General features: G+C 40.4%; 1 protein-coding gene across 1 annotated transcript in view; it reads right to left on the bottom strand.

The window, feature by feature from the left end:
• The window catches only part of CDCP1 (CUB domain containing protein 1), a 47,837-nt gene that overhangs the window by 3,706 nt on the left and 29,498 nt on the right, over window positions 1-14,633 (bottom strand). Inside the window, exons 4-8 of the mRNA XM_042477520.1 lie at window positions 11,368-11,742; window positions 9,054-9,284; window positions 7,146-7,529; window positions 4,589-4,954; window positions 3,128-3,215 (exon numbers count right to left, since the gene is read on the bottom strand). Of these exons, the coding sequence (XP_042333454.1) occupies window positions 3,128-3,215; window positions 4,589-4,954; window positions 7,146-7,529; window positions 9,054-9,284; window positions 11,368-11,742 (1,444 nt within the window). The remainder of the gene's footprint in view (window positions 1-3,127; window positions 3,216-4,588; window positions 4,955-7,145; window positions 7,530-9,053; window positions 9,285-11,367; window positions 11,743-14,633) is intronic.

Here is a 14,633-nt window from a genome sequence, read left to right as displayed (position 1 = left end):
ACTTTGCTATGTAGAAGCTTGCAGTCTATTTTGACCAACCAGAAACGGGTTGTTTACTATTAAACCTTGATTCCCACCTATTCTGTCCCCAAGCTACGACCAATATAAAGACATTTTTCAGAATTAGTGACTATTGCTTCAGATTAATAATAAAGCTCTAATCCTCAGTATAGATTTTTCCACCTTTTCTGGCCAAGCAAGCTACAGGATTCCCGGACCCGTAGTTCAGTTTTTCCAAGCTCAATCTTCATCTGTTCAATGCCTGAGGACAGGCTTAGTCAAGTTCTGTTACTGGCTGATCAATCCATCAGGGCTTTTTAAGGTGAATGAATATATCTTTCTTCCATATCAAGTATATCCTAAACTGTCTCTCACCGTCAAGCCTTTCTATTTTATTTGACATTTCATATGAATGTCTGCTGCAGCCTGCCAGGTATGCAAAAAACCCCATGGTTTTGCTGCCCCAGACAAGCATCCAAAGCTAGAGCTTTAAATTAAGCCCTAGTGATTCACTGTATCTGGCAGGGGAAGCGTAGTTTCGTAGGTTCCACAAGTCGTACTGGTATTAATAAAGACAGCAGCATTCATAAAACACCCAGTTCAACTGAAAAGTTGGCAGGAAAAAAATCTTTTGCCTATCTTAAATGTAATGCAATGGTTCTCAAATGTTTTATCCTTGTGACTGCCTTTACATCTACATGCAGATGTCACACATCCCCCAATATAGTATATGATTTTTAAAAAATTGTTTAGTGTGCATATTTTTGTACACACATTCATGTATATACATATTTTAAAATTATATAAGGAAATCGCTCTCCTATTTCTCATCCCTCAGGCAGAAACACCAAGGGCCTTCAAGCAGAGGAGAAGTGATCAGGGACTCCAAGTCTCACACACTCCTTGTGCTCCCCTGGGCATCCTGCCCCACAGTTTGGGAACTACTGCTGTAATGGATCAGACTCTGAAAGGCCCAGATTAGGAAAGGGTTCCACAGCCAGAGAGGTAGCATTGGAAGTCTCACCCTATTTTCACACAAGAACTAAAATGTGTGAAAATAGCCATCAGTTGAAAACAAATTACTGTGTCAGATCATACGCTAATTTAAGCATTTCCTCTGATGTAAGTTTCCATAAGTAACTATTCTCTGTTGCCCAGTTCACATAATATGAAAAGGTCAAGATGTACAGACCTCAAAAACCAGTGTGACTCAGACTTCTAAAGTCCTAGTCCTTTCTGAAGAATGGCTACCCACGGTCACGAAAGACACTGTCCCAACTGTTCACTGCAACGTGACTTCTGCTAGAAGGCACAGAATTGGGAAATGTGGGCACGTCTGCTGCTCCAATTGCATGCTGATTAGGCACTGATGCACAGAGCCAAGTGCGTTGTTCTCATGACCATTTCAAATGTCAATAAAGGGGAAGGGAAACTTGCACGAACAGGGGGTCAACAAGTCTGTGGTGGAACTGCCATGGAAATCACCCATGTTCAGTTGGCAACCTTTCTTGAATTTTAAATGTACCAATTAAATGATCCCTTAAATGTACCATGAGAAAGGAAAGATGGAACATGGAACCAATATTGAAAGAAACAAGTCTGGAACATTAGGAAGATCATATCTGAAAGATCCTATCTCCTCATATGAACCTGTGAGATCACTTGGCAGGCACCACCATTTTCAGTCAGCTCCTGCCCCTGTTAGAGCTAGGAGCCTTATCGTAAGCTCAAAAGCGTGTCGCCAGAAGTGGCATGTCATTCCAGGTTGTTTTTCCCTCCTCCATGCCACTCCTGGCTGTGGCCTTTGGGGTTACAATGAGGTGCCAGGCACCTCACAAGCAAAAACAAAATCTTTATTTTAACATTATTCTGGGCAAGCAAGGTAAATGGCAGACCCTGCCAAGGCAACAGTCTGTCCTGGCTCTGGGAACTATGGGAAAAGCAGTGGTGGCAAGAGCTGATGGTGGACCACAGCAATAGCCTCAAGGACAACTGCTGCAGATAAAACAGTTGCAAGGCAGCTCCAGGATGCATGTGGGGCAGAACAGATGGGGAGTCCACTCAGACTTCCCCCCCCAAGTGTAGATGAGCCCTCTGATCTGTGTTATTTTAACTCGCTGCCTCCCCAAGATAGGACCATTCAGACACAATGGCAAAATACCTATTTCTATTGTTCCCTCTTCACACACTCTTTTCAAGCTAAATTACATCACAATTCATAGATGGCAGGACTAGAAAGGAGACCTTAGGCTATGCAAACTGGTCTCCTACAACAGAGCACAGCACTTAACATGCATTCAGTGTAAACTGCAAGCAGTGAGACTATGAGTTTTCTTTTATCTGTTGTGGAAACTTCTTGATGCAATTGACATTGGGAATCCATAGCAGCATTGATCACACATTGGTTGCCAAATACACAGTAGTGTCACTGCAGGGTGGGGTGGGGGGAGGACACATTGGGTGACACCACAGGAGGGGGCTGACATCCAGTCAACCCCCACCATCCCCATGCTCCTTCCCCGCACGCACTACTCCATACCCCATGTGCATGCTGCTTCATCCCTTGCACACACTCCATTCACCACACGCTCTGTCTCCAGGGAACAGACCAGCATGCATGAGGGGTAGTATGGGGAAAGGGAGCATGCGCCATCCCAGAAGTCCTCCCCCCTGCACCAGGTGACACCCAGTGCCGGAACACTGCTGCAAATACATATGGCTGTTTATGGCTTTGGTCCTAATTTACTCCATAATGCTTGTGCCTGAAGTTTTAAACTGTTTTAACTTTTCCTATTTTAACTTATTAATGTGAGCAATAGGTCTGTAATATATTTAAATTATTATTATTATTGCTTTTAGTTTGTTTATATTGATTTTATTTGTATGTGATATAGGACTGGATGTAAATGTTTAATAAATAAATAACAACAAAAATTAGTGTGTGATCAATGCTGCTACAGATTACCAGTGCAAACTTTGATTCAGATTCAGTCCAGAAAGGCAGGCACACTTGTTTGTGGCCAGCTACTCTCTGTTACAACACAGAGCTTCCTCTGGGCAGGTGGTGCAAGGAGTAAAAGTATATTTTATTCTGTTTAGGAATGCCTTGAAAATAAAGTGGACCTACTTCTTTTTCTTCTTGCAGAATATGACAAGCCCAATAGCAGCTAGGACTGCTATCCCACCAACCACGGCACCTATTATAACCGGCAGTGCTGTGAAAAGATAAATGAAAAGAGACAATGACATACAATCAAAAAAGGCAGCAAATGTCCTTTTAATGGTTTACAACTGTCTGATGAGATGGTGGAAAGGAAGAGAGAAGAAGGGGCTGAGGGAGAGAGAGAGACGGGGTGTTGCAAGTTCTGCAACTGAAGAATGGTGTTGCACAAGAATTTTTCTTTACAAAGATACAGTAGATGCACAGTCATATTTGAGTCATGCTTTCTTGCATATGTGTGCAATGAAAATATGAATCATCAGCATCTTTTGCTATACCTTTCCTTTCCTAAATGACTGTCAAGTGAGGTAATATATTTGAACAAACAATAACTGCTATGTAGTTTTATGATATATTTTTTCTTTAAAAGGCCCAGGTTCAATCTAGTTATGTTTTCACCTTTTCAGACAAACATTACAGCAGCCTTCATGAAGATATAACACATTTTCTCTGATATTGTTTACCAAAGTCTTATGCCAAGGGTAGGAATCAAGCAGCCCTCCAGATTCGACTGTACATCCCAGCAACTCTAACCAGCATAGGCAAAGGTGAAAAATAATGGGGCTGGCAATCCAACAATATATTTATTTATTGCATTTATATCTCATCTTTCCCTCAAGATGGGATTCAAGGTGGCTATATATAACAACTTATGGATGGCAGTAACATCCCACCCCTATGTATCAGGTCCCTGACTTCAAATCAGAACTTTTAAGAAATTACTTTTTTGGATTACATTTCCCACATGGAAAATTTTTGCTGAAAAAATAAGATTGAAAAGCCAAAATGCAAAAGGTAATACAATCTTTATCTATTTCTGTTGAAAAGTAATAAACAGTGTATGTAACAAAAGTATTCAAAACCAATACAGACAAAAGATACAAAATGAACAAGAGCAACAATGGCAATCTATGTATCTGCAAGCACCGGTCTTCTAGAATTTACTTAAAAGACAGTACCAGAACCACTGAAGCACAAAGCCCCCAATTCTCAAGTTGTAGCCCACTCCCCAGATTCCAAAAGAATACCATGCTTGATGATATCAAATACCACCAAAAGGTACAAAGCACCAGCAGGGACTCACTTCCCCTGTCAATGCTCAGTCAAAGATAATCTACTAAGGTGCTCATAGCAGTTTCATCTCTGAAAACATGTATCATCCAAAGTTTTGGGATTTGCAATCCAACACTATCTGGAAGACTATGCTTTGCCCAGAGTTCATCTCCACAGCACATGTGCAATCCACCTCACTGGGTTCACTGGGAAGAATATGGAACTGCAAGGTTAACATTTGCAGAGCTCCTTCCCTCTGTGGGGAGTTACAGAGACCTTTGCTGGGTGGAACAAGGGACAAAACACAATACTTACCCGTGTTTTTCTGAACAAGTGTCACCATGAAATGCATACTCAGCAGCTGTCTGGCAGCAGGTTTACAGTTAGTGATGTTCATCCAGAAGCGGTCATGCATTTCTAAACTCTTTGGCAGTATCTGATCCTCCCGACACACAGTTTCTTCTGCCTTCAAATTCTGTTCTCTAATATTGATATAAGCCCGGCCTTTTTCACAAGTTACACCCATCCGTTCACTTAGGAAATTTAGCTGCGCAACTTGTTTTCCTGGGATACTAATGTTCCAATACACTGACATAAAAGAAGGCAAGCCTTCCAACCAGTTAGGAGTCTCTAGATAAACTTTGGCTTTTGGATCTGGAGTCAGACTGAAAATACATTCTTCTGTAAAGACACAAAAAGAACACGTGAAATGGCATTTCAGCTCTTTATTTCAAAAACACAAGTCATAATTGTTACTTTGGTTAAAGAAGCATAACTTACCTCTTTCAGTGACCAGCAACAACCTCAGACTTGCAAATTCTACAGTATTAGTTATGCAAACTCTTTACTATATTAGAACTCAATGATGTTACTGTGAGTCTTCAAGTCATTTCTGACTTATGACAATCCTATAGGTTTTGTTTGTTTGTTTGTTTTTTGCAAGATTTGTTCAGAGAAGGGTTTGTATTTGCCTTCCACTGAGGCTGAGACAGTGTGACTTGCCCAAAGTCACCCAGTAAGTTTCCATGGCTGAATATGGATTCAAACCTGGTCTCCAGAGTCATAGTCCAACACTTGAACCTCTACACACCATGCTGTCACAAATAAGCTCATAGATGTGAGGATAATATACTCCACTAAAATATTTAGAGATCTTCTATGTATACTCTACATAAGGTCTGTCTCCTTGTGTACCTAGTTTAGGGAAAGAAAGGTGGTGAATTGTAAAATAACCCATGGATCTTTAGTGCAGTAACTTTACTGCAGCAAAGTAATCCCTGTTCCTGAATGGGGGTGCGGAGGTTGTTTTTGAAACTGCTCCATGGTTTCAACTATCTTAATCCAGTCTTGCTTAAATCCAATTGTATTGAGCCAAATACTAAAAAGCAAGTCAATGTTCACGTAAGTCCCATTGATTCAACAGATCTAACTCTAGTTGGGACTAGCATATGGCTTGATGATCGACAGCAGTGGTATTCAAACTTTTTACCCTTGTCCCCCCCCCCTTTACATCTACATTGGATGACACCCCTACACTTGAAGTAGTGCATGAATAAAAATATTGTGTTTATTTACGTCTATTCATATTTTAACATTTTACAGTGGTACCCCGGGTTACGAATTTAATTCGTTCCGCGGCGCCATTCGTAACCCGAAAACCTTCGCAAGCCGAAAAAGCCATAGGCGCTAGCGCAGGAAAGCCGCGATTTCGTGCGAAAAAGCGCCGAAAAGCACCAAAAAATTTTTCGTAACCCGAAATAACCTTCGTAACCCGGAACAGTTTTTTTCTATGGATTTTTTTTGTATCCCGGGAATTTCGTAAGGCGGTGCTTTCGTATCCCGGGGTACCACTGTATATGGAAATAATATATTTCAAAATTAGAACAGTTTTATTTAGGTAAATTCAATATTTACCTAAATGCATGTGTACATTTTACACATAAAAAAGTTTGGGAAGAGGAAAAGGAGGTGGGATCAGGGCCTCCAAGTCTCACCCCACCCACTCAGAGAAACTCTCAGGCCCATCCTGGGGATCTCATATCACTGTTTATGAATCACTGATCTATAGGCATACTTCAGTTAACAAAATCTCTCATAGTGAAAGTCTTTTTTCTAAAGGCTTTTTATGCTCATCCACCCATCTCTTTTCTTCCTCCTCTTCTGTATAGCTGGAAGGTATTTAGAAACTTGGCACTGGTAGGATGATGGAGAGCTTTTAGTGTTGGGTTACAGCAGTATGTCTGCAGTAAACACTACAAGAAACCAGGTTTGAATTGGGAAATAGTGGGATTCTACTCTAGTTTTTCCAACTTGAGCCATGTGTACCTGCCTACAAACAGGTAAACAACTGTTGACTCCAAAATCCCTTACTGAGCATGTGTAAACAGCAAAACAGAGAGAAAATGGGAAAGCAGAAATGCCTGTCTGACTAGGTACCTCCAAATATTTTTTAAAAAGCATTGATCAGCAAGTCTGAACACCAAAATAGGAAGTGTAAGAAAAGTAGAAGCTGCTGGGGGAAAAAAGTCATCCCTGGATGCATTTTGGAAGAAGCCTTCAAATAGTCTCAAGAAGATTGAAAATAGTTTTTGTTAATTTATGCAACACTTATCTGACTCTGGCTGTTTCCTTTCATGTGTGCATATTTAGTTTTGGGGATGGAGGGAAAGTTTGCTGAAACAAGCTCTTTTTTTGTGGTGCAGAAACCTGTCCTTATTCTTTCCATGTTATTCTGTTTCTGATACCAAATCCTCCGTTAAAGAAGTAATGTCCAGGAACGCATACATCTATTTCATGATCTGAGATATAGCATATGTTTTAAACTTCTTTAATTCTTTGACTGTAGAAATGCAGTCAAACAGAATAAACTCACCTTGTATAGCTGGCACGAAGAACAGCTGAAGATCCTGTTTCTGAGACTCATTGAACCACTTGCTCCCATATGTCTTAAGAGTTATAGTAACATTGTCTTTCATCTGAATTTTTTCAATGGCTCCCCCAGGACAGAAGATGCCAAAACTCAGTATCTTCCCCGGGGTGGTGCCATTAATGGCATAGTTATAACTGCCCCGGCATAGCTGCTCTCTCTGTGGTATATGTTGTTTCAGTTTCAGGGTTGGAGACCTGATTTCTATGTTGAGATCTTCTGGAGCCTGGAGTTTCCATGTAAATCTCTCAATTAGTATTGGCAGCTGGGTAAGAGATGGGGGTACAACCAGAGGAAAGACTTTGGGGCAACTTCTTGAATTCCAACAAACTGCAATCAGAAAGACACCAATCACAGTTAGAAACTCAGAACCAGATATCTAGGTAATTAGAAACCCAATCTTCTGTGACCTTTGGATACGTTCTCTAAAGCAACATTTTCTATATGGCAAACTACATTTTAAGCCCACAAAAGTTTATGAAACTATTTGTGTGATGAACAAAGTTTCACCAAGCACTCTCAGGATTGTGATTATAAATGGCTTTATTAAGAGTTCATCAAACAAGATGAAATTTGCCTGTTTCTGCCCGTGCACCTTTTTGTGCAAACACGAGATAGTAGATAGAGTAAAAGCAAGTTCTCTGTCTCTTCTGATGGCATGTTAATGCATTAGAACTATAATACCTAACATTTATGTAGCATATTCCAGACCTTTCAAATGTCTTCCAAGGATTTTGGCGAGAATATGTGCCAAAAAACTGGTAAGGAAGGCCAATATTATTACTATCAAATATCCTCATTTCAATTATATTTCTAGGATGTAATTTATAACCCTAAGGTCTCATCTCCTATTGGTCCCACATTACATTCAGTGAGTTTAGGGACAATGACATCTTGAAGAACCAAATAATTTCTTGTTGCAATCTTTTGCCACCACAATTCAAGTTTACCTTCCCAAACAAAAGGTCCCAATGTTCGCACAAGATTGTGTGTCCTACACAGGAAATTAGTAATTGACATCACCAAAAAATTGGGGCTCAATTTCTAAATAGATCACACACACACCCGCAACAATTTCCAAAACGGGATAACACCAACCATGCTGAAAGTATCAGCACTGTTACTGACAGTCTTTGAAATACTTTTACCCTGTCTTTTGACCATAGTGAGGTGATCCACAACACTATTTAAGACAACAACAAAATAAAAGAGAAACAGCCACCTCAAAAATTCAGTGGAATATCGTCAAATAAACAGATTAGAGCAGTTGGTAAAGAAGTTGCTAAAGGTAGATATACCCTAAAGGCACCAGAACCTATCTGATCTTGGATGCTAAGCAGGGTAACCCCTGTTTAATACTTGGATAGGAGACCACCAACAAACACTGGATGCTGTATGTTACATTTCAGAGGAAGGAACTGGCAAAACTGCCACTCAGTATTCCTTGCCTAAGAAACCCCTATGGAATTCATGGGATCACCACAAATCAATAGGTGACATGAAAGCACCTGTACACACACACACACACACACACACACACACACACTAGTTACTTCCTTTAAATGTTTTAGTAAAGGCAGGGGCATGGAAGAGACTGTTTTCACCTAAACGCCACCAAAGCAAATGCTATCTGAATGGATGTAAGTGTGGAGAGTATTCCACAAAACGAAGCATCATCACTGAGAAAGCCACTCAGTGCTATTTCTACTTTGCCAATACCAAAGTAAGCATAATTAGGTGGGAAATACCCAACAACAACAGCAACAAAGCATTTGAAAATGCAAGCCAGTATACAACAATATAAGTGCTTCCACCCATTTTCCAGTAAATAAATATTGATAATTTTGCTCATACCTATAGATTTCTCAGCTATTATCCTGATATTCTCCAGATTTCGGCACATAAAGGTGACTGAGTATTTGAAGGCAGATTCTAAGGTCACATTAGGTTTACAGTTTTTATTAGAATCAATACAGATCAAGCATCCATGTTCATGTTTCAGAAGAGACCCAGGCTTCGTTGGCTTTGAATAAATAGTAAGATTCATGTGTTTCTCTCTCCTTAGGTCAATGATATGGGTTACATCTGAAAATGGTGGGGGGGAAAGGCACAGGGATTACTTTAAAATAATTGCAGCACCTCAGTACATATGTTAATGTTGGTAATCCTGGATTTAGTAAGATCTACAGATGAATACATTTATTAATTTATTGTACATAGTATTTGGTGCACTATGATAGAATTTGAAGCTGTGAAACTTGTCAAACAGGCAAAGGTAGAGCAAGTTACAACCTAATCCTGTCTATCTCACAAAATGATTATCTGACCCATCAATCTAAATTTAACAAGATACAGGTAGAGAATCTATCCCCTACCCACAATGTTTGGGACCAGACGTGTTTTGTATTTTGTACTTTCCCCCCAGATTTTGGAATACCTGTATTTAAATATACATAATGAGATATCTTAAAGGTGGAATCCAAGTCTAAACACGAAATTAATTTCATATACAACTTACATGAAGGTAATTTTATACATAATGTTATACAGCCTGAAGGTAATTTTATACATAATGTTAAATAATTTTGTGTATGAAACAAAGTTTGCTTATACTGAACCATCAGAAAGCAAAGGTGTCACTATCTCAGCCACCCATATGGATAATACTGGAGTATTTCAGATTTTGGGTCTCTGGATAAGGGACAGTAATTTAGGGTTGCTGGGTTAGATATGGAATGGGGTTCTTGTAAATTTACTCCAGAACTGATGATGGAACAGGACTAGTATAATAAAACTCTAAAAAACTGTACAAATGCACCTATCCTCTCTTATCTTCCAAACTTTCAGATGCTGCCATCTCCTCCCAACATGGTTCCTGCCACTCTGGTGGTGAGTCTGGGGAAAGGAGAGTGGAGCACCCAACTGTGTTCTTGTTGATGGAGCCTCTGGGGCCCCTGCCCTGCCCTCAACCAATGAAGCAATTGTTGTGTTGGGAAGGGATAGCTGCAGCTTGGAAAATAAGAAATAACAGTCACCTCTGTCTTGCTTGATGCAGTTTTGTGCTACATTATCTTGCTCTACAATCTGTTCAGGATTAAAATTACCGGATGGCCATCCTGTATCCCACTTGGCAACCCTCTTTGCATTCTGAATGTATTAGGCTTGAAAGATCTCTCATAGAAAAATAAATGCATCTGTTGACCCAGATGGGATGAAGCCCAGAAAATATTGTCATAATTTTCTGAAGATGCCAGCCACAGATGCTGGCGAAACGTCAGGACGAAAACTCTTCTAGAACATGGCCACATAGCCCAAAAACCCCACAAAAAACTATGGATGCTGGCCATGAAAGCCTTTGTCTCCATGATATTGTCATAAACATATCAGAAAATCTGGATATTCTCCATAGCCTGCATTAACAGGCAGTGTTCCTGAAAAACCAATTTGAAAAAAAAAAATGAAAGAAATGTGAGACGGTAAGCCAAGGCCCCAGCCTCTAGCTCCCAAACAGCCGTACAACCAGTGCTTTTGCCCAGGGGGTGTGGACTGCACTGGGTGACAACTCGGAAGAAGGTGACATCCAGTCAGGTCTTTCCCCCCTTGTGCAGTCCTGTTCTTCTCTTCATGAGGAGAAAGACAGGGTGGCCCCAAGGGAGGCCAAGCACATCACTCCAGAGACCCTGCCCCTTGTGGGTGACACCAGAGGCAGGGATGCCGCTGCTGTTGCCAGAGATAACATTTTGTCCACACATCTGCTTCATCTCCTGGATGAAACAGATGTGTGTGTGTGCGTGCGTGCATGTGCATTGCAGGGAGGGGAGGCATTACTTCTTAATCAACTGGTTTTGGATTGTTGGTCATACCTGCTGATTCATGCTCTAGTTTATGGGTGAGTAAGGAAATGTGGCCCACATTTTTTTTACTCAACTTCAGTAGAAGAGTGCATACAATTTCCTTCAGTGTACAATTTGTCCACCAAGCTACAGGGTAGGATTGAGGTACTTTTGGCCCTTACAAATATTACTGGCTACAATCTCCCTTAGTTCCACATAACATGGCCAATGATAAAAGAGTGTAGGATTGCTCAGGAGGGAGTTTTAACAGATTCAAACATGTAAAATGTTCACCAAAGAAAAGCAACACAGAAAAGCAGCAGGTGGCTACTTACTGTCTTCATTTTTAGGATACCGAACATCAACTTCAAAAAGCAGACTGAGGACCCCTGGGTTCCGGTCAAATTGGTCACAACCCTGAAGAGAAAGGTTAAAACTACCAGGAATGTTGGTAGGTTGTGGCTTGTCCAGTCCTAACACTATAACCTCATGGCTAGATTGTAATTTAGGTAAGAAGTATTCCAGCTTCTCAAATTTCCGTTCACAATTTGGTCTAGTGTAATTTCGGATGAAGACGTGAGCTCTTAAGTTGTGTGGAATGACAAATTGCCATGTCATGAGTTCATCTTCTGGAAACCCCAGTGGATAGTTGGCAGACATCAGCATAGTGGATGATTCATTTTGAAGCACGGATTCAATAATGCTTAATCCTATTATAACAAAAAGAAAAGCAAGACAATACATAAAAGGGGGAAAATCTGTATGCACATGGAAGAGTAAATCTCTCTGTTTTTCTTACTTAGACTCAATCTTAGCCAAAATACTACAAAGTGGTATCTTAATTAATTTTAACCTTATGAATCTCTTGGATTTTGAATTTTCCTGCAGGGCAGACATTCTTCTTAGCCTGCTTCTGGTAGTTTAGAACCTAGCAGTCATTAGAAGCCACTGGCCCCAAGGCTGCAATGTTGCTCTAAATACGAATGTCTCGAAAATAGTTGTTACTTTAAAAAAATACATTACTTACTTTACATTAGTAAAATAAATATGTTTTCAAATTTCACTCCATCCAATTGATTGAAAAAAGGGAATTTAGGCACGGTACAGACCACCCAAATGCGGTGTACTCCCAGCGATACTAGGGTTAAGTTATTAGGTTAACCCTAGTATGGAGTGGCGGCGTCACAATGGTGGCATCCCATGTACACAGGCGCCACCATTGTGACGTAAGCACTGTGCAGCATCCACTCACCGTCACGCATTGCCTACATCACGAGTCCGCCATTGGCGCAGTTGTGATGTCTGCCCTGTGGCGCAAAAAGAACCTGGTTTTTCCAGGTTTCTTTTACCCCACAGGAAAGCCGCGCGGTTTGGCGGCTGCGGCTTCACTCTAGAGGGAATTAGGCCACCGGCAGGCCAACCCTTTGGGGAGGTCTGTACTGCGCCTTAGCCTCTCCCAAGATCTAACTAGTAGAACTAGTAGGTATCTCCCCATGCCTAATGAGATGTTACTGTTGTTGTACTATATTTAATTATATACCACAATTTGGACTGTTTAACAACAGTTTTAAAAAATATAGTTAAAAATTCACAGCATATGAAACTTAAAAAGCCAGTAACCGAGCATAAAGTTCAAACCATTTAAATATATAAACTATCAAAAAACCCTCAGAAATGTCAATTATCTTTGACTGTAGTAGTTTACCAAGAGATGACAGCCAGCATAGTGAAGTGGTTTGAGTGTTGACCATGAAGATTTTCATACCTGGCATAAACGTAGCTCAAACCTCACTGTAACGTCCTGCAAAGGTGGAGGAAGCACGCATGTCTGAACATCAGGCATGCTTCTTCAATCTTCATGGAAACATGGCTCCTTCCTTTGCATCTCTGAATCGTTCCTGGGGAGCGGATTTCCTATGAATGCAAACTTTGCGTTCATAGGAAATCCTCTCTCCTTGCGACAATTCAGGGACACTAATGGGAGCCATATTTCCATGACAATTGAGGACGTGTGCCTGGCATTCAGACATGTGCACTTCTTCCACCTTTTCAGGATAGTTGAGCCACATTGCAGCCACATTTATGCCAGGTATGAAAATCTTCTATGACTCTGGAAACCAGCATTCAATTCCCAGCTTGGCCATGAAACCCACATACTCTCAACCTTAGAGGAATGCAATGGCAAACCTCCTCGGAACAAATCTTGCCAAGAAAAGCCCATTATAGGTTCATCCTAGGGTTGCCATAAATTGGAAAGGACTTGAAGGCACACAACAACTACAAAGTGTACTAAGACATTTCTAAAAGTATGGCCAATACATGAATTAAGGAGAGCTTTTGGACTAGGCTTCTTTATTGTGAATAAGCAGCATTGGTGTAAAAGTGACCCATTTTTATGACAGAGATGAAGAAACACTGGTTCTCCAGATGTTTTGAATTATGAGTCTCACAATCCTTTATGGTCATGAGGTGGCAGAAGAGTGAAATATAAATACTCTAAATGAATGAATGAATGAATGAACTCATAGGCCAAAATATCTGGAGGGCCGAATGTCCCTCAGTCTTGATTTACAGTCTCGTAAATAGATTGTGCCACTGAAATTAAGCATCCCTCCTTTCTCGCAAACTTGAGTTGAGGTCCGCGGTCTTGAATATTCACAGAGGACCGGCCTCTATTATTTTCAACAGGGCGCGTTCCCATGGCATGCGCCCCACGTGCGCTTATTAGCCTATGGGGCTTGAATATAGGCGAGTCTCTGTTTTCGCAGGGGAGGTCTGGAACAGGTCCCCTGTAAAAATGGAGGGCTGACTGTAAATCCAATCTATACAGATAGCAATCAATTCAAAATGAAACTAAGCAAAGGTGATCACCAGAAATATGTTAAGGAATCAACAAGCCCATTGCCAGCTTGATGAAAATGATTAACAAAACAGAAAAATTGTTTGGTGACTGTTAATTTGAAAGAACTGAACAGGAGACAAACTTCTGTTTGTTTTTTTAAGTGTCATTAAAAAAAACTTTTATAAGACGTGCCGTATATTTTTAGAAGTTCAAGTAAGAAATCAAGGCAATCTAAAACTGAAAAATATGTAAATGCTCACTCTAAAACTGGGAACAAGGATTTTAATGTGCTAGAGTTTTGAATCAAATTTCTGAAAAACAACCAAAATTGGAGTATTAACGTACTGAATTAAGTTTCTTTTTTTTTTCAACAGAAATAAAACACTTTGTCTAAATGTCATGGAATAGTAGATGTAATGGTATGTTCTACATATACTCCCAGTCTGTTTAGAGTTTATAAATCTCAGGGTCTGAATCCTCTTCTTTAGTCCTCAGGGCCAGGGGAAGGAATCTCTGGGCAAGAGCACTGTAATAAAATGTGTGTATTCTCTTCATTTGTTAGATTTGGTAGCGTTTTTTATTTGAAACTGCAGCTAACACTTAATTTATTATGTTTAGTGACATCACCAACAGCTGTAGGGTGGGATATTTCCCACACATTTCAGAAGACCCTCCTCTAATACATAGTTTCTTTACCACCAGTAATTAGAAAACAAGCTTGGGGCATCTTTTTTCAGAGATAGCTGTTTCAATATTAAA

The sequence above is a fragment of the Sceloporus undulatus genome, chromosome 6 (genome assembly GCF_019175285.1).
Source record: "Sceloporus undulatus isolate JIND9_A2432 ecotype Alabama chromosome 6, SceUnd_v1.1, whole genome shotgun sequence".
Lineage (NCBI taxonomy): Eukaryota > Metazoa > Chordata > Lepidosauria > Squamata > Phrynosomatidae > Sceloporus > Sceloporus undulatus.
The sequence above is the reverse complement of the archived record's forward strand: the minus strand, read 5'-3'. Positions and strand labels throughout refer to the sequence as shown.